The following is an 18,319-nucleotide window of genomic DNA, read 5'->3' on the forward strand; positions in this document are numbered from 1 at the left end:
CGTAAATGTGCAAGAGTCGCCTTCAAATACCTCCTGAGATTCAATGTCATGAGTAAACATAGCTGGGCATGGATCTATCTTATTTTTAACAGATCTTTCATAAATCTCAGAATCATCATTAAGGTGCTTTCCACCGTCAGGTTCAATTTCCTTCAAAGCAGTCAGTTCTAATTTCACATATTTTTCCATGGGCTCATCAAAAGCATCACTGTGTAAGCCTTCTTCAACATTTAATGTATCTGGTATATCCCTGTCTTCATCATCTGGGGGGAAATCTTCTGTCTTTTCATGTTTCCTTTCAGAACAATTTTCTTCAGATTTTATAGAACTCTTTTTTTCTTGATCACCAATTAGTACAGGTTGCTCTTGACTTCTCAATACACTTTGCTCCATAACTTTAAATGAATCTGAAGATTCAAATTTTGTATATTCATTTAGCTTTTTAAGCCCAGTATTGTTGACCACTGATTTGAAACGGAAATCAGAAATTGGTGTTGCAATAGAATTCTCTTTTTCTTCTACTTCGGGAGATATTTGGGGAATGGATTCCTCACTGCTGACTACCTGTTGTAGTTTATCTGTAATTGGAGTTGACAAACCAGATTCATAGGAACTCTCTCGTGCTTTAGGTTTACCTGTTTGCTTAATTTCAATGATATTAGGTAATTCTGGTTTATAACTTTCATCGGTTAAATGTATATCTAATTTAGTATATTCATTTAGTTTTGTAAGCCCAGTATTGTTAACCTCCGGTTTGAAACAAAAATCAGAAACCGGCATTACTATAGAATTCTCTTTTTCATCTATTTCAGTAGATAATTGGAGAATGGATTCTTCACTGCTAACTACCTGTTGCAGTTTATCTGTAATTGAAGTTGACAAACCAGATTCATAGGAACTCTGTAGTGCTATAGGTTTACCTGCCTGTTTAATTTCAATGGTATTAAGTAATTCTGGTTCATAACTTTCATCAGTTAAAAGTTTATCACCATGGGTATACTTCTCTATAAGTAATGAATCCATCTGCGAATAATATTCTTCTACTTTTTCATCAATATTCCTAAACATTTCATGGAATGATTTTTGTTCATTTTGGTGAGACAATTCTTTGTGGTCTTGATCCATTTTGTCATGTCCAATATCTGTACCGGAGTCTAATATTTCTTCTTTGAATGTTGGTTCATGTCCTGGCGTGCGCATTATGGTAGCTTCAGTAGGCTTTTGAAAAATTTTGGATGTCACAGATTTCTTTATTTGAATAGCTTCTGGTATTATTAGAGCTGTAACTGGTTTGTACATGGGTACATCCTCCTTAGAAACAGCTCTCATTGTCAGTGGTTTGGTATCTTTTTGGAAAATTTCCAAATTACTTTCAACAATAGAAAATGTATTCCCTTCACTAACTACAGTATCTTTTTTATGGGATGAGTTGTCAATACATTCATGGACGTTTTCATGTTCATGTAGACTCAGTTTTTCTTCGTTTATATGCTGTTTGGTGATATATTCCTGTCTATTTTGGGATAATGGCTGCAAAATTCTAGATTTAACAGGTTTATAGATTTCAATGGGTTCAGGTGCTTTTAATGTACTCTCTTGCATTTGTTCATGGAGATCGCCAATGACAGTTATTGCCTTTCTGGAATCAATTTCTGCTACATGTTTTTGTTTGTCTTTAACACTTTCTGCAAGCGATTGTACTTTATAAGCATCCTCATGAAAAGTTACTTGATTGATTTCTTGACTAACGTTCACAGATTTGTGGAGGTTATCAAATGCTTGCCATTTTAAATCTGTTTTAGGTTCCAACTGTGGCTTGTACTTTTCATCATATATTTTAGATATAATGTGCCCATAGGATTGAGGCTTTTCTGGCAATTTCAATACACCAGGAAACAAATGTTCTATCATGTGTTCATTGGTTTTCTCTTCATCGTTTCTCAGGCCTGACTCATGAACACATCTTTGCTGGTGTTTCAGAACAGTCTCAGATCTCTCCTTATGTTCTTCTTGTACCATTTCTACGTAACTTTGATATGTATTACTAGCTTGAAAAGGTAATTTTCGTACTTTGGATCTAACAGGTTCATTCAGTTGAACTTTTTCTTCAAGTGATTCTGATTCATTTACTGTTTCTTTCTTCTGTATTGATTCTAACAATGGCTGATGAGAGAAAGAATGTAATGTTGATAGGTCGTTTGGTTCTTCATGTACTTGCAAAGACAGACAGGTAATATTATCCCTAGGTATTTCATCGCAAGTGTCTTCTGAGATAACTTGTGTCTTCTGTGACTGAAAGAATGCAACTTCATTCTGGCTGAATTTCTGTGTTGTTCTATGTATATAACTAATTTCTGAACGATCCTCGAGTACTTTAGAGACAATTGGTTCATTCATTTGTATAGGTTCTGTCATTTCCAATATGCTGAAAAAATTTTCTGCTGCCTCATTTTTAATGATGGCTAAATCATTATCGGGGTTAAATACCAAATCTGCAGGTTTTGATTGTTCTTGTTCTTGATTGTTCTTGTCCACATATGATTTCTGCTGATCATTCTCAATGAGAATGTCACCATAAGTGCATCTACTGACAGTGCTAATACTCTCATTATGAATCAGCATAGCTTCATCTTCAGCACTTTTAAGAATAGATGAATCAGTAATACCAAATTCCACTATTTTTTGCAGCTCATTAGTTAGAACTGGCTCCTTTATTTGTGGAATAGAAAAGGTTAGCTTTTCAATTTTTTCTGCTGCCTTATTTTTAATGATGGCTAAATCATTATCGGGGTTAAATACCAAATCTGCAAGTTTTAATTGTTCTTGTTCTTGATTGTTCTTGTCCACATATGATTTCTGCTGATCATTCTCAATGAGAATGTCACCATAAGTGCATCTACTGACAGTGCTAATACTCTCATTATGAATCAGCCTAGCTTCATCTTCAGCACTTTTAAGAATAGATGAATCAGTAATACCAAATTCCACTATTTTTTGCAGCTCATTAGTTAGAACTGGCTCCTTTATTTGTGGAATAGAAAAGGTTAGCTTTTCAATTTTTTCTGCTGCCTTATTTTTAATGATGGCTAAATCATTATCGGGGTTAAATACCAAATCTGCAAGTTTTAATTGTTCTTGTTCTTGATTGTTCTTGTCCACATATGATTTCTGCTGATCATTCTCAATGAGAATGTCACCATAAGTGCATCTACTGACAGTGCTAATACTCTCATTATGAATCAGCCTAGCTTCATCTTCAGCACTTTTAAGAATAGATGAATCAGTAATACCAAATTCAACTATTTTTTGCAGCTCATTAGTTAGAACTGGCGCCTTTATTTGTGGAATAGAAAAGGTTAGCTTTTCAATTTTTTCTGCTGCCTTATTTTTAATGATGGCTAAATCATTATCGGGGTTAAATACCAAATCTGCAGGTTTTAATTGTTCTTGTTCTTGATTGTTCTTGTCCACATATGATTTCTGCTGATCATTCTCAATGAGAATGTCACCATAAGTGCATCTACTGACAGTGCTAATACTCTCATTATGAATTAGCCTAGCTTCATCTTCAGCACTTTTAAGCATAGATGAATCAGTAATGCCAACTTCCACTATTTTTTGCAGCTCATTAGTTAGAACTGGCTCCTTTATTTGTGGAATAGAAAAGGGTAGCTTGTCCAGTCCAAATACTTTCTTAGACCCTCGAGGTACATCTAAAAATGAGCTTAATCTATAGCTCTCCTTTTCAATCTTGAAACTTGTGTCACTCTGTAAAGACTCAATGTCTATATCAGAGTACACATCCGAAGAGCAGACAGAACTTCTGCTTCCTCGTGCACGTTTAAGCTCCCGCAACTTTTGTAATTTTGCTTGTATTTCTTTATCTAACAATTGATCACTTTCCAATTTTTTCTTCTCATGCCCTTTGCTCTTAGCTTCACCTGAAATAATGTTTTCAAAGCTTATTGTTTTGACAAAACCTTTTTTAGGATACTGGTTTTGCATTATTTGAGTTCCCCGACGTTTATTAAAGGGTGATCCAACACACTTAAGGTAAACTTTTAATTTGATTTCTCTCCTTTTCTGAACTAATGAATCAATACTTGCATGTGTTTTCTCAGAAAACCTCACAAACTCTAAATATTTGGGATTCTGCTCTTCTTTCAGTGCTACCAATAGTGATGCGGTACTCTCAGCTGAGCCCTCACTGTTAATAGCATCTATACGATAGCTTCCAGAATCTCGGTCTTCTACATTTTTTATTAACAAACTGCAGAAATGAATGTGCATGTCACTTTCCATGGCAATCACCCTGCGTTTGTCTTTCCCAATTTGCTTATTATTATGAAACCATAAAACCTTTGGAATGGGGCAGGCCACCAATTTACATCGGAAAACAGCAGGCTGTCCTTCTAACACTGTTCGAAAAGCCAACTTTTGTGTGAAGGAAGGCTTAATGAACTCTGACCAAGAACCAATTGAAGATGTCCGACTTGCACATCTTTTAGAAGAGATAAGTCCATGATCCAAGTAGTCTTCTGTATCCGAAAAGGCTCCTCTTATGTCTCTTCGCTTTTCATTCTCCTTTATCTCACTGAAGAAAAGTTCTATGAAAAAATAAAATCTCTATTTTAAAAAACGCTCACCTTCTTAAATACTGAATTTAAATAGTATTTAAACTATAATGTTTAATTTTATTTAAATATTTATAGATTCATGCTACATAAACTACAAATCCAGAAAAATATTCACTCACCATATTTGTTCGAATAAACGCAACACCTTGTTCTTTTTTTTAAAGATTCTGATGTGAAAATCGTTCGCTGTTTGTTCTTTCTTCAAACTGTAGAAATTTCTTCTTCAGCAGACAGGCAAATGTCAAAAAATTTTAAGTGATCTTTTTCTGTGTGTGTGCACAGCTGTCCGAAAATTTTAGTGACTTCAAAATGTATCATTAAATTCTTACCTGACTTGCAGACAGCAGAATAAACGCCCTTTCTGATCCTTTTGAACGTGAGTAAAATAATTTTTGAATAGAATAAGAAATTGTATCTATCCTTACTATATCTAAATTTAAATGAGAAGGCGTTTATTCGAACTAATACAGCCACATACTTGTTAAGCAGATAAAAAGCAAGCAACAATGATGATGTACAGTACTAGATGCCATCTGCAAGCCATGTAAGGTCTTTAAATGCATTATTAAAAGAAAATCATCTTGATGATGATGATATCGCAATTTTAAATCTTCAAAGTTTTTACTAAATCTTTTTCATGCAGCGACGAAAAGCTGTAAAAAAGTCTTAAAAGGAAAGTATACTAAGATCGCAATAAAAAAGCTTGAAAGCACTTTCATGCACAGTTCAAAATCATGAAAAGTATTGATAATCATAACATAAGTAAATTCATTCATTGATTAAGTATTCACATTAAATGATACAAATCAGAACATTACCTTGTCTTGATTGAAGTTTCTATTGACTTCGTTTTGGCATTCATACTACTAAACATTAAAACTTACAAGAATAAAATATTTCACATACCTTTCACTTCAAGTTCAATCTGCTGCTCTATTTTCTCCTGTAGAACCTTTTCCAATGCTATAAAGGAAAAAACAATATCAAATTTGTAGCCTCTTAATGTTTGTAGTTTTTTTTTTTACACAATAAGACATTGGCTATTATGCATTTTAGACAAAGAATGAGCAAGTATTGATAAAAAGTAGATTATGATTCAGAATAAAAGGATAATTTAAATTTTGCAAATATGTTTATTTTGAACTTTCAATTTAAAACACTGAAAGTCACCTCTAAGTATGTCATCTCTACACCTGTGATGAGGTGTCTATGAAATGAAGGACGCTCCCCCTACGACTTGATTAACAATCTCGCACCTGTGCCACTGTTTCGAGTAGTAGTGCAAGTGCATAGGCTCTGTTTCCAGTTCCAGAGCAGCGCCTGTTCATGTACCGCTACCCAGATAAGTATCAGCGCATGCGCAGTCACTGCTCCAGTAGCAGAAGCAGAGCCTCTGTGCTTGTGCCGCTACTCGATGCAGCGGTGCATGAGTGAAATTATCAAGGCTAGCCAAGATGTCAGGCCCTGTCAATGAAGTGGCAGGGGAGCATCCTCAGCTTCAGAGACACCCGATCGCAGGTGTAGAACTATGTTTGATGAGAAAACTGACATCAAATATTTAGTGATGACCAAAGAAAAAATATGTCTCAAACATATTTTACTTAAGATAATATATCACTCAAAAAGATTTAAATCACAGTTCTGCAGCATACAGAGACATTTGCCCATTCCTGTCTAAGACAGATAACGATAACAACCACATTGACATAAAATGCACATGCTAAAACATTTAAAAAAATGTGAGATGTGATTTGAATGCATGAGTTCTGAACAGATCATGTGAATGGATATGTGAACATGCCTTTACATGCCTAAGATTTATTTGGAAATTATGACTCTATTGCCAAATATATTTAGTAAATTTTTGTTCATTGCATACACCGATATGCAAGAATTCATATTTGGAAGGAACATGCAGTCGCCAACCTGTAACTCTCAGATGAGTGTTGCATTCGGCTTGTCCTGCAGCATTAACTATTTTGCAGGTATAGATACCACTCTGCTTTGGAAGAACTTTCAGCAGCTTTAGGCTGCAAAGTGAACCATCATTTCTTAACAGACATGTTGCAGACTCATCAACCAGAAGCTTGTTGAAGAGCCAGATAACACAAGGAGCAGGTATGCCCTTTATGACGCAAAAGAGGGAGATGTCGGCGTCCTCCTTTACAAAAGTTTTAGGGGGCATTTGTTCAAGAAATGTTGGCACTACAGCACAATAGTCTATTATTTCTTCATAAGGTATGACGTCCGGAAAGTATTCTTTGCTTCTTTGTCTTTCAGGGCCTTGCGGTCTTTGTGAAGGAGTAATACAAATGCTTGAGGTTTTCAGAGTGGTTTCCGGTTTTGCTTCGTAAGTACTCTTAATCTGAATTTCTTTGTGTGATTTAAAACTTTTTTTATCTGATTCAAAGCTTATTTGTGCTACTGCCTTGGTGGTGGTTTCTTGTGCTAGGTAAGAATAAATTTTAAAAAATGTTAATTGAGATGCTTTTGAAAGACAGCGAATAAAGGTACTACAAATTAGATCCAATTAGATAATTTTGTTGGTTGTTAGTAATGTAAATATTATAATTTATTTACTGATGGTTCCTCTTATTTAGTAGTTTTGTTTAGTGTAGTAGTAGTCATGTTAACTATAAAACCTATTGACATATACTTGTGCAGCATCTCATTTTGCACATCATTATATAATTGCTATAAAAATTCTAAATGCTACAAAAATAGCAATAAGTAAATATCTTTAATGTTATAAAACGCAACAAACACATGTGAACTATATTAAACTTGCAATAATATATAGTAATATAATATGTTTATTCAAACAAAACCCTAATAGTTAACATGCAACTATGGGCATAGATATATACAGGTTAGAATTTGCAATTTTTGTATAATTTCTTATGTTACTTTTAGTATTTTATTTGCATGTTAACTTGCTCTACAGCACTGATAGTTTATAGTTTATTTGTTATTTCATCAAATCTATTAAACAGCTAAAGAACCATCATGTATTATTTTCAAATAATGAAGAATTAATATAGCATCAAGATTAATCAAAATTAATAGGCACCTTCTACAGTTAGTACTGCAGTGCTTGTCTCTTCTCCAAAATGATTATGTAATGTGCAACTGTATGTGCCTTGATCTGTCAGTTGAACGTTCTCTATGGTAAGCAACATGACATTTCCATTTTGGGATATTTTTACTCTTGTTGTGTCTTCTAATGTTTGGCCTTCATGCTTCCAAGTAACTTCTAGGTTGCCATCTTGTACAGCACAGATAAACTGGGCTACTTCTCCACATTTCACAGTCATATCATGGAGTTGAAGGAGTATCTTTGGTGTGTGACTGCTAGTGTCCTCAATGCCAGCCTTGGTGACCTCTTCTGAACTGCTTTGTTTTATGGTTTCTTTATACTCTGCCTTTATTGTCTTCATAGAGGATGTAGTTATGGAAGAACTTTCAGAAACACTTTCAAAAACCTGTACACCATCTTCAGTAGGAAGCCCTTGTACTGATTTAAATTCTTTTAAGTATACTGTGGCTTCTGACACTGACTGTGTGCTGACAGATTCTGCCATGCTTTTCGTAGAACTTGTAAAGCTTTGACTAACTACGGATTGCACTGTGTAATCAAGTGAAAAAAAAATTATTAACTAAATTGTCCAATATTCCTTATGATAAGAACAAATATGTCGACCAAGAAGACTCAAACATGACTTGAGAATAACGCATGCCAATTGCATGCTTTGTACAAAAATTGACAAAGGATGAAGAACTGGATATTCATGCTGACATAGAAGGTGGCATCTTCTTTCGTTGTCGCTTTCCAAATTTTTGAGTAAGATTGTTCTTTTAAGATCCAAAGTAAGAGTGACACCCATTTTACTACTGGATTAAAATAAATTTAAAATGACTGCAGTTGTTAGATAATTTAGCTATGGTTGGTTGAACTGATCATTTCAAATTGAAATGATTTTTCATGTCAACGTATATGGTGGACCAATAGTTTAGAAATTGTGATGGTCAATGTAAGAAAGTGAGTTTGCGTGATGTTAGCTATGCATTTGCATAATAAGTGAACGTATATTCCAGTTTAAGAAGTGGATACTGTAAGAAAGGTGGAAACTATTAGTAAGAGTGCAAATGTGTCATAAATCAACTCCGTGGAATAGTAGGGCTTTACCTTCAGTCACTGTTAGGGTGGCTGCACAGGAGACTTCACCAGCACTATTTCTTGCTTTGCAAGTGTATTCACCAGCATTTTCTAGAAAGGCATCTACTATGATAAGTATAGCTGTGTTTGTGGATACATCAAAATGAAAGACTATGTTTTTGGAAGGTAGGACCTTATTTTGGTTGTGAAACCAATGAATTTCTGGTATTGGAAAGCCAGAAACTCTTGCCACAAAACGCACGGTTTCCCCACTGTTTACAATATAGCTCAAAATAGGCTGGATGAAGATGGGACTATGAGCAACCAGCTCCCTCTTAAATGACTCAGAAGAAGTAATCTGCCCTTGGGGAGTTGATGCAAAATCTGTAGCAAGGTTTTGCCCTGAAAAGAAGCATGTTGAAACACTTAGCCTGTAAATATATAAAATGTCCTCAAATTATATAAGTTGGCAGGCTTAGTTTAGTTTCACGCTGCCGGCAGGAGGTCTGGCAGGCTGTTCTGGCAGAAAACAGCCTGCCGAATCTCTCTCTATCCATCATTGCCAAATGGTACCGAAATGCCTGCTGGTCCCATTAACTATAATGGGGTCTGGCTGAGAACCATCTGCTACCTGGCAAATATGCTGGGATTCGACCGGACAAATATCACTATGGTTTTTGTCCAGACGATTCGAAGCATTGTTTGCCAAACCTACTGGCTGGAACACCCAGCCGCAGGTCTGAAAGAAGCCTTAGAAACACAGCCCAAATATTGTAACTGAATAAATTTTATCATATATTATTAAATGACAACTATTGTAAAGGTGCTGCTGTACTGGCATTGCCACTGATTAAAAAACATAGTAGGCATACAGAAATTAGGGCTAAGTTTCTGAGAATGACTGATAGACTGACGATGACGAATTTAGCCTATCTTCCAAGTGCCAGATCGACCAGTTTGGTCTGGATTGTCAATTGTTATTTATATGATGGAAATAGAACTACCTCAATAACCTGATTACTACGTGTGCCATGGTAGTCAATTATATAAAAAAAAGGAAATGTTATTGTAACTCAAATAATATCCATTTTGTGTGATCTTACTATAAATGCTGTGTTGCATTTTTCTGCCATTTCATGTTGTCAGTGTATTGTTTTATTGCATGTGCAAAATGTTTGGATATTTTTGTGACATAGAAAGACTGCACCTTTGGAGTATACAGTGATCAACGAGGCGGAAAAAACAGACAGACAGAAGATGGAAATATGACAATGAGAAAGGACAGTTACGCTTCTTTACCATATTCAGGACAAGAATATGTATGTCACAGTAACATTTAAAATGATTGTATTAGTGAATTTAATCGACAACGACGACAAAGACTATGTTAGCACTAATGTTAAATGTTCAATCTATAGATATTACGCAGTAGAGACTTTAGACGACGTACCTTCAAGCCTCAGATTTGCAGTGCATGAGACTTGTCCAAGAGCATTGCTTGCAGCAAAAGTATAGGTGCCTTCATCTTCAGAATAAGCTTCTGCTATTTCAAGTTGATAGGTGTTTTCAAATTGAGTCATTTTAAAAAAGCGAGATGGCTTGATCTCCTTGTCTTTGCTGAACCAGGAAACTTTAAGGTCTGTACGAATAATAATAATAACATTGAAAAATCTTATTTTAAAGGTATACTATGATGCATATAGTGAAAATCCAACATAAATATGCCATGAATATCTGATAGATGTCAGTTCCTATTTTGTGACCCACAAGTATATGGAGAATGAAAAGGGGGGTCTTCCAACCCACGACCCACAGCCATGCATATGCACAGCTCTCCTACATTCACTTCTATGGTATACTGGCTGCTTGTTTTGATAATTCTCAAAGAAGGTGACCTGCTCACCAGAGACATACTCATTCTTCACATACTGTAAGTGCCGGTCACAGGGACCGGACTGTGGATATTTTATAAATGCATGTGATGGGAATACCCTATTATAATTAGCTCAATTATGTGTATTTCTAGGTTCAGCTTATGAAATTAGTGTTTGCATCATTAAAAGTTATGGAATTTTCCAATATACTTTCTGCATTAATACCTCGGTGGATAAAAAAAAATTGTAACGAGACAACTGTGAAAACTGCACTGTGACTGTAATGAGCCTTCCACCTATGCATCCATCACATAACCAGGACAGATTTGTATCCACTGAAAGTAAACAGTGATTGATCCTAATAAATTACAGCAAACAGAGAACTACGATATCTTGATACAGAATAAGCATGAACTAATCAATTCCACCAGTTTGGAATTTGTCCCAATTTTTTTCAATGAATCCAAATGTTTTGTCATTTGTTTCAAAAGAGTCCTAGGTGGCCAGAGAGTGTTATATACCAACTTTAAGGGCAATTGGAGTATACGTATATGATTCGGGTAGAACTGATTTGTACCCAAAACTTTTTAAAAAATGTGTTGAATCAGACCTGCAGCAAATCTCTAATACAGAAAGAATGTAATATTGTATGGCTTTCAAATAAGTTTAAATGTATCAAAGTACTGGTTGATCATTGTACTAACCTGAGCCAGAGACACGGCATTGGAAGATTGCAGACTGTCCTTCTGCAGTGATCGCCTCACGGAGAGGTGAGATAATTTCAGGGGGGTACACTGGAGCTTCCCGATCTGGTGACACGACTTCTGGAATTACAAAGTAGACAGACTATTATCTATTTTCATATCTAATTAATAACTTCTCAACTTTATAACTTAACAACATTAGAAAACTAGGTCTGTTTTATAAAATGTGAAGTACTGTATATGCTTTCTTAGTCGAAAACAAAAAAATGACCAAAGTGATAGAAAGAACCAATTAGAATTACCTTCAACAGTCAGTGTTGCAGACGTGGTGGCCATTCCAGAGTCATTGCTAGCTTCACATGTGTACAATGCTGCATCTTCAGGGAAGGCCTCAATGAGCAATAAGGTGTATTCTTGTGCATCATGAAGGAACTTGCACTTGAAACCTGGGGAAAGCTTTGTTGAGTCTTTAAACCATGCTACAGTGGGCTGTGGTTTGCCAGTCACTACAGTACAGAAGCGGGCAGGTTTTCCAGACTCCACGTGGACAGGCTCAAGTTTCTGTATTATTACAGGAGGTTCTGGAGCTGTTGAAAAATCAACACCAGTGTTAAGAAACATGAGAACCAATCAGATATGTACTTGTAAATATCATACAAAAGTCAGTGCACAAAAGAGTCAAGAGCTTTAAGAATATATCAGATCTAAAATCTTGATATTTTGCCACCTACCATTTACATAAAGAGTGATGGAGCTCCTGTTTTTGCCAGCCAAAAAGGTGTATTCTCCACTATCGCTCATCCTGGTTTCTGAGATGAACATGCGATGGACACGTCTTTCCACAATGTATTCATATCTCTCTTCAATGTGGAAATTGATATCAATACCATCCTTTAACCATCGAGCATCAACATCATCCTCGTTGACTTCAAATTCAACCACGGCTCTTTGTCTCTCAACAGCCTATAAATAAAAATATGAAATATTTTAAAATATCAACAAAATGTTAAAATGTTATCATTTTATCATGTTAGGCATTTTAATATGATTTTAAATGAAAAGTAAAATTTGATGTAAGTATTGAAGCTAACACGTGGTTGTTTCGTAATCACTTATATAAGTGCTATGTTTCTTCTGTATTAAACTATTTTAAATAATTTACATGATATTTTCTACTTGTGTACCATCTATGATCATATAATTTTCAGGATAAATACCTCGATATGTTTGCGAGCAGGTATGATACGGACATCACGGCCTTCTACATGTAAGCTGGCAGTGGACATATTACTACCAGCAACTACAGAGTATTGCCCAGCATCGGATATGCGAACAGATGGGATTACAAGACGATGAACATATCTCTCACTCTGAATTTTAACCCTAAATTGAAAAAGGTAAAAAACAACAAAAATAAGTATAGCTGAAATATTGATGACATCAATCATGCCAACTTTAAAAAACGTTCCTAAGGCTATGTACACATTAATGTCATGACTTCTGTTCCTGAGCCATGACAACTGTGCAAGATTAATTTTCAGATGCTGCACCTTTATTCCCATAAAACATTATCAGAATCCCTGATGGAAATCTGAAAAAAAAACTAACTTACTATTTTTCACGCATAAGCCCTTTTAATATGAACAAAGCCTTATATCTTTTTTAAATTTCTGAGAACAAAAGAATCAAACTTACCTTTCAGTGATTTGGAGTTCTTGACCATCCTTCATCCACTGAACAAGCAAATCAGGTTCAGAGATTTCACACTCAAATGTTGCTCTTTTCTTTTCAAGTACTTTAATTTCTTTGATCTGTTTCCTGAATTCTATGTGGCGAGCTAAAGGATAGCAACACAGTACAATTAATACTCAAAATTCCAAGTATAGCTATATACAGTGTTGCAATTGTATGCCAAAGTTAGGGCAAAAGTTAAACTTTGTGATGTCCTTTTGGAAGATATTTCCTTTTTTTCCATAAAAATTGGAGGTAAAAACACATAGAGGCATAAAAAAGAAACAAAACATTTTCCATATGAGCAAAGAACGCACCTTCAACATACAAGTTAGCTCTAGATACTGCATTTCCAGCAACAAAGCTGTATTCTGCAGCATCACCAAAGTGGACATTTCGGATTGTAAGAGAGTGGGTCTGTTGTTTGGCCTTTATCTGGCAACGGTCTGTAGACTTGATTTCAACACCATTCTTCAGCCATTTATAAGTGATGCCTTCATGATTTACAGTCACTTCAAAAGTGATGGTGTCTTTCTCTTCAGCATTGATATCTTTTAACATGGAAGAAATCAGGATAGCTGAAAAATATAAAGAAAGAATTGCAATCATAATCAAAATACTCTAAAAACAAATGCTGCTCAGTCTTCTGCTTTTAAGACATGTAATATGTCGTTTTTCAGCTGGAAATATATGCTGGAATAACTGGACTATCAGGCTTTGGATTTCTGAAACATTATTTAAAATACAAGTATTTTATGTAGGCAGTAATGATAGCTGATGTGTAGTGGATTAGCAAATATAGTTAGAATTATTGGACTGCAAAAGAAGCAAATATAGTTATAATTATTGGACTGCAAAAGAAAAGATATAAGATATAGTATCATACTGAGTTCTCTACTGGGTTACCAGAATTTCTAGAATATTGACAGCTGAATTAAAGGAATATGTAGAGTGCGTTATACATACGTTTCACAGTTAAAGTGGCGCTGACTTTGTCATTTCCACAGATAAATGTATATTCTGCAGAATCTTCACTGCTTGTATTCATGATGATCAGTTGGTGAAGTTTTCCCTGAACCACAATCTTAAACTTCTCACTCATTTCAATTTCAACGCCATTCTTCAGCCAAATGGAAGGCACATTGAAGTGAGACACCTCACACTGGAATGAGGCTGTTTTGGTTTCAGGGACCTCAATGTTCTTCATGGTCTTTGTAATATGTAAAGCTAAGTTAGAAAGAAAAGTCAGTCATTTATTATCCAATGGTTCTTCAAGAAGAGCAGACAATAAAACAAAGGTACAGAGGGAAATAAACATTATTATGGATTTCCTTACTTTCCACGAACAACTTGGCTTTGCACTCAAGTTGTCCAATGACAGCTGTGTATTCCCCGGCATCAGCAGAAGTCACATTCTGCAAGACAAGCTTATGAACTTTACGTTCGGTTACTATTTTATGCTTGTCGCTTGGTTTCAACTCTACATTTTTGAAGAGCCATTTGACTGGAACTGTATCATGAGAAATGCTAAGTTCAAATGTTGCTGGTGTGTTTTCCAGAGCAGTCACATCCTTGGGTTTCTTAATAATTTTCACAGCTAAGAGGTAAAAAGCAATAATAGTACATTAGAGCAGATGATAAAGTCATAGCTTTGGAGATAATCATACTTCAGCTTATAAAACTTACTCTCAACATGGAGTCTGGCATTAGCGCCAATCTTTCCAAGTTTGAAGCTGTAAACAGACTCATCAGGAACAATGCAGTTTTTGATTCTTAAAGTATGCAATGTGCCTTCTACTGTGATCTCATACTTGGCATTGGATTCCAGTTCAACACCATTTTTGATCCACTGGGCTCCTTTCACGTCAGGGTGAGTTAGTTCCACACTGAAAACAGCATCTTGTGTCTCAGTAACAGTTTGGTTCTTTAGTGTCTTCTTTATTTTGACAGCTAGAATAAGAATATAATCACAAGGTTACAAAAGGTGCCATCATGATATGACAATGATTTTTTTCTCTGAGTTAGCATTTACTAATGGCAAGTAAGATAAACAAGAACTGACATTTTGGGAGATTTGTCTTAAGGAGAACATGCCAGCTCACCTACACTCTTTCCAATCAGTACTGACATGCCCAGCAGATAAGTTGGAATAGTAACGCTTAATTTTCAATTTAATTTTACATATCCAGAAGGAAAAATATTTGTCATTTTATGAGGAATATAAGTATTTACTAAGAAGGACTGCAGCCAGATCCTCTTTAATTTAAATGTTTAATTTCAGAGCTATCACCGAGGTGTTGTTGGCCATTAGTCAGTTCTAACAAAGTAATGTCATCACAGAATATTTTTATTATGTACTAAATGGGTGATATAAATTATATGTTATTAACTAAATAGTCAATATGATTTGTATAACTAACCTTCAACTTTCAGTTTTGCAGATGTTTTTGATGTTGCAACTTGATAGGAGTATTCACCAATATCTTCAAGCTTGCTAATGGGAATTATGAGCTGTCTCTTGCCACCAATTGTTTCGCTTTTTATGCTGTCACTGAAGTTAATTGGCTTTCCATCTCTTAGCCACTTTCCTTTGGAGTCTGGATTAGCTACTTCACACTCAAATATTGCTTTCTGGGATTCAGCAACTGTGAGGTCCACAAGTGGTTTGCTTATAGCGCCACCTATAAGGATGAAAAATGAATACAGTAAGAAACAAGTGCAATTTTCACTACCTATGTTGTATTTTCCAAATGCTATTTTAGGCTTTTGTAAATTACCTGAAACTGTAATTTTTCCACTAGTTTGCTGTTCTCCAGCAAAGAAAGTGTACTGTCCTTCCTCATCCTTCATCATATCAGTAATTGTAAGTGTGTATATCTTGCCCTTGGATTCAATCTTGTGCTTTGAACTTGGCTTAAGTTCCTCATTTTTGAAGAGCCAGACGGCGTCAATTCCAGCATGGGACAATTCAACCTGTAAGGTTACGTTCTGTGTCTCTGTGCAAGTCTTGTCACTTAGTCCTTTAATTATAGTGATTTCTGTAACATAAGGAAGAATATTATAATGTAAATGTATACTGCCAATTTAAAGAGGCTGTCTCAACTGAGACATTGGTGGCATATTGCTAGAATATGCCACCAATGTCAGATAGGAGTGGGTCCCACACCTTTCTGACATTGATGGCATACACGCTTGGGTACCGCCTTTGGGACCTGCGCAAAACAAGATCCTAAAAGCGAGTGGAGAGCAGTCGCACAAGCGTGGCTGTTTTCAAATAATTTTTTGGGAGTTCTGAAAATTTCTGTCAGTACCATAAAAGTGAATGGAACAGTGGCCAAGCTTACATAGTTAAGCACCCTTGCTCTGCTTTTTTCGCAACTCCCATAAAAATGAATAGAGAGAAAGCCGTGCATGAGCGGTGCACTCTCCTTCACTTTCAGGCGCCTGTTTTAGAAATAGGTGCGGGCCTCAGAGGTGAGACCTGCACTTACCTGACTTTGATGGCATATCCACGCGATATGTCATCAAAGTCCCAGATGACACAATCCCTTTAACTCTTTACAAGAGCCATCCAAAAATAAATTACAATATTCTGGAACACAACATCCACAAGTTCGTATTTTTTCAAGCAATTAAACCTTGCTAGCAATTGTACAAGTATTAATATCTAGGAATATTTGTCTACTATTACTTACTTTCCACAGTAAGTTTGCAGGTGGATTCCACTTTACCAATTAACAGTTTGACTTGTCCCTGATCTGAAGCATGAGTTCTTGAAAATACCAGCCTTTGCTTGGCACCTTTGGCAATTGCTTGGACACGGTCATCAAGTTTAACTGGACGATCGCTGATTGACCATTTGGCAGATTTCATATCCGGAACTGACACTTTACATTCAAGGACAGCCTTTGTTCCTTCTATAGCGTGAACATCTTTTAGAGGTATGACAATCTCAACACCTGAAAAAGGTAAATATATTAATGACAGTACTTATATTTTGTAGTTGAGTAATACAGAAATGTGTGATAAGTGTTGACACTCACTGTAAACAGACAAATGTCCAGAGGTGGAGAGATCCAGTTCTGGTACAGAAAAAGTATATTTTCCAATATCATCTGCAGTAGCATCTTCAATAAGTAACATTTGCGAATGTTTGTCAATTACAATATGAATACGATCACTGGGCTGTATCTCTTCTCCATCTTTTAGCCAGATTCCTTCAGCATTTTCCAGAGATAATTTTACCTCCAGCTGGGCAATGTCACCTTCACATACTTTCTGATCTGAAAGACCTTGTATGATTGAAATAGGACGGGCTGTAATAAAAAAAAGCAGAGTAAGATATCTATAAAACATATATATATATATATATATATATATCTGTAAAAGAGATTTTTAGAAATATCCAACAATATACTGGTACTTACATTTTACTTTCATGTGTGCCGTGGTCTTTTTCCCATTAACCACAAAACTGTATTCTCCTTGATCTTCTTTTGTGACATCTTTAATTGTAAGAATGTGACGTCCTCTGCGGGATGTAGTGACATATTTGCCGTTAGATTTTATTTCTGTATCCCCATGATACCATTTACCCTCTGCATCTTCAATAGAAATACAGCATTCAAGCTCTCCAGATTGTGTTTCTTGAACCTCAATGTCCTGAAGCTCTTTAGTAAACTCAAGAGGAGTACCTATAATACAAACGGGCCCATATTAAGAAAGTGTATTACAATACTTTTACAAAATTATTACATTAGTAACATAGTTTATAAGACTAAAAAATATATCTGTCCATCTAGTTCAGCCCATTAGTATAATATTAAGGATACACTTTACTGCATAGGTTTATGCTGTATCTTACCTTCAACAATGAGTTTAGCAGTTGTCGTAACAGATTCATCTTCTTTAAGGGCACAAGTGTATTCATCAGCATCTGACATGTCAACAAGAAGCACTGAAAGGAAATGGACTTTTCTTTCAGAATGCATTCTGTACTTATCACCAGAGCAAATTTCCACACCATTTTTGAACCACTTCACTTTCACAAATGGCTCAGATGTTTCACACTCAAAGGTTGCTATGTTGTCTTTCTCCTTTGCTGTCAGATCTTGTAATGCTTGTGTGAATGTGATGAGCTGTTTGCCTACATGTGAAGAAATAACAACATATTAGATCATAGAAAAGTAAAACAAAATGTATGTCAATGAAAGAATT

General features: G+C 35.6%; 1 protein-coding gene across 50 annotated transcripts in view; it reads right to left on the bottom strand.

The window, feature by feature from the left end:
* The window catches only part of TTN (titin), a 249,119-nt gene that overhangs the window by 198,061 nt on the left and 32,739 nt on the right, over positions 1 to 18,319 (bottom strand). For 48 of the 50 annotated variants that reach the window (XM_044303133.1, XM_044303118.1, XM_044303158.1 and 45 more), the window contains 18 exons: positions 17,967 to 18,248; positions 17,530 to 17,796; positions 17,146 to 17,418; positions 16,798 to 17,061; positions 15,880 to 16,140; positions 15,523 to 15,783; positions 14,789 to 15,052; positions 14,439 to 14,699; positions 14,069 to 14,329; positions 13,420 to 13,680; positions 13,067 to 13,208; positions 12,589 to 12,754; positions 12,103 to 12,334; positions 11,674 to 11,958; positions 11,372 to 11,491; positions 10,244 to 10,432; positions 8,824 to 9,195; positions 5,544 to 5,600 (listed from right to left, as the gene is read on the bottom strand). In XM_044303133.1, the coding sequence (XP_044159068.1) occupies positions 5,544 to 5,600; positions 8,824 to 9,195; positions 10,244 to 10,432; positions 11,372 to 11,491; positions 11,674 to 11,958; positions 12,103 to 12,334; positions 12,589 to 12,754; positions 13,067 to 13,208; positions 13,420 to 13,680; positions 14,069 to 14,329; positions 14,439 to 14,699; positions 14,789 to 15,052; positions 15,523 to 15,783; positions 15,880 to 16,140; positions 16,798 to 17,061; positions 17,146 to 17,418; positions 17,530 to 17,796; positions 17,967 to 18,248 (4,218 nt within the window). The remainder of the gene's footprint in view (positions 1 to 5,543; positions 5,601 to 8,823; positions 9,196 to 10,243; positions 10,433 to 11,371; positions 11,492 to 11,673; positions 11,959 to 12,102; positions 12,335 to 12,588; positions 12,755 to 13,066; positions 13,209 to 13,419; positions 13,681 to 14,068; positions 14,330 to 14,438; positions 14,700 to 14,788; positions 15,053 to 15,522; positions 15,784 to 15,879; positions 16,141 to 16,797; positions 17,062 to 17,145; positions 17,419 to 17,529; positions 17,797 to 17,966; positions 18,249 to 18,319) is intronic. The other 2 variants (XM_044303159.1, XM_044303130.1) reach the window with 1 other exon arrangement.

This window comes from Bufo gargarizans, chromosome 8 (assembly GCF_014858855.1).
Source record: "Bufo gargarizans isolate SCDJY-AF-19 chromosome 8, ASM1485885v1, whole genome shotgun sequence".
NCBI classification, from domain to species: domain Eukaryota; kingdom Metazoa; phylum Chordata; class Amphibia; order Anura; family Bufonidae; genus Bufo; species Bufo gargarizans.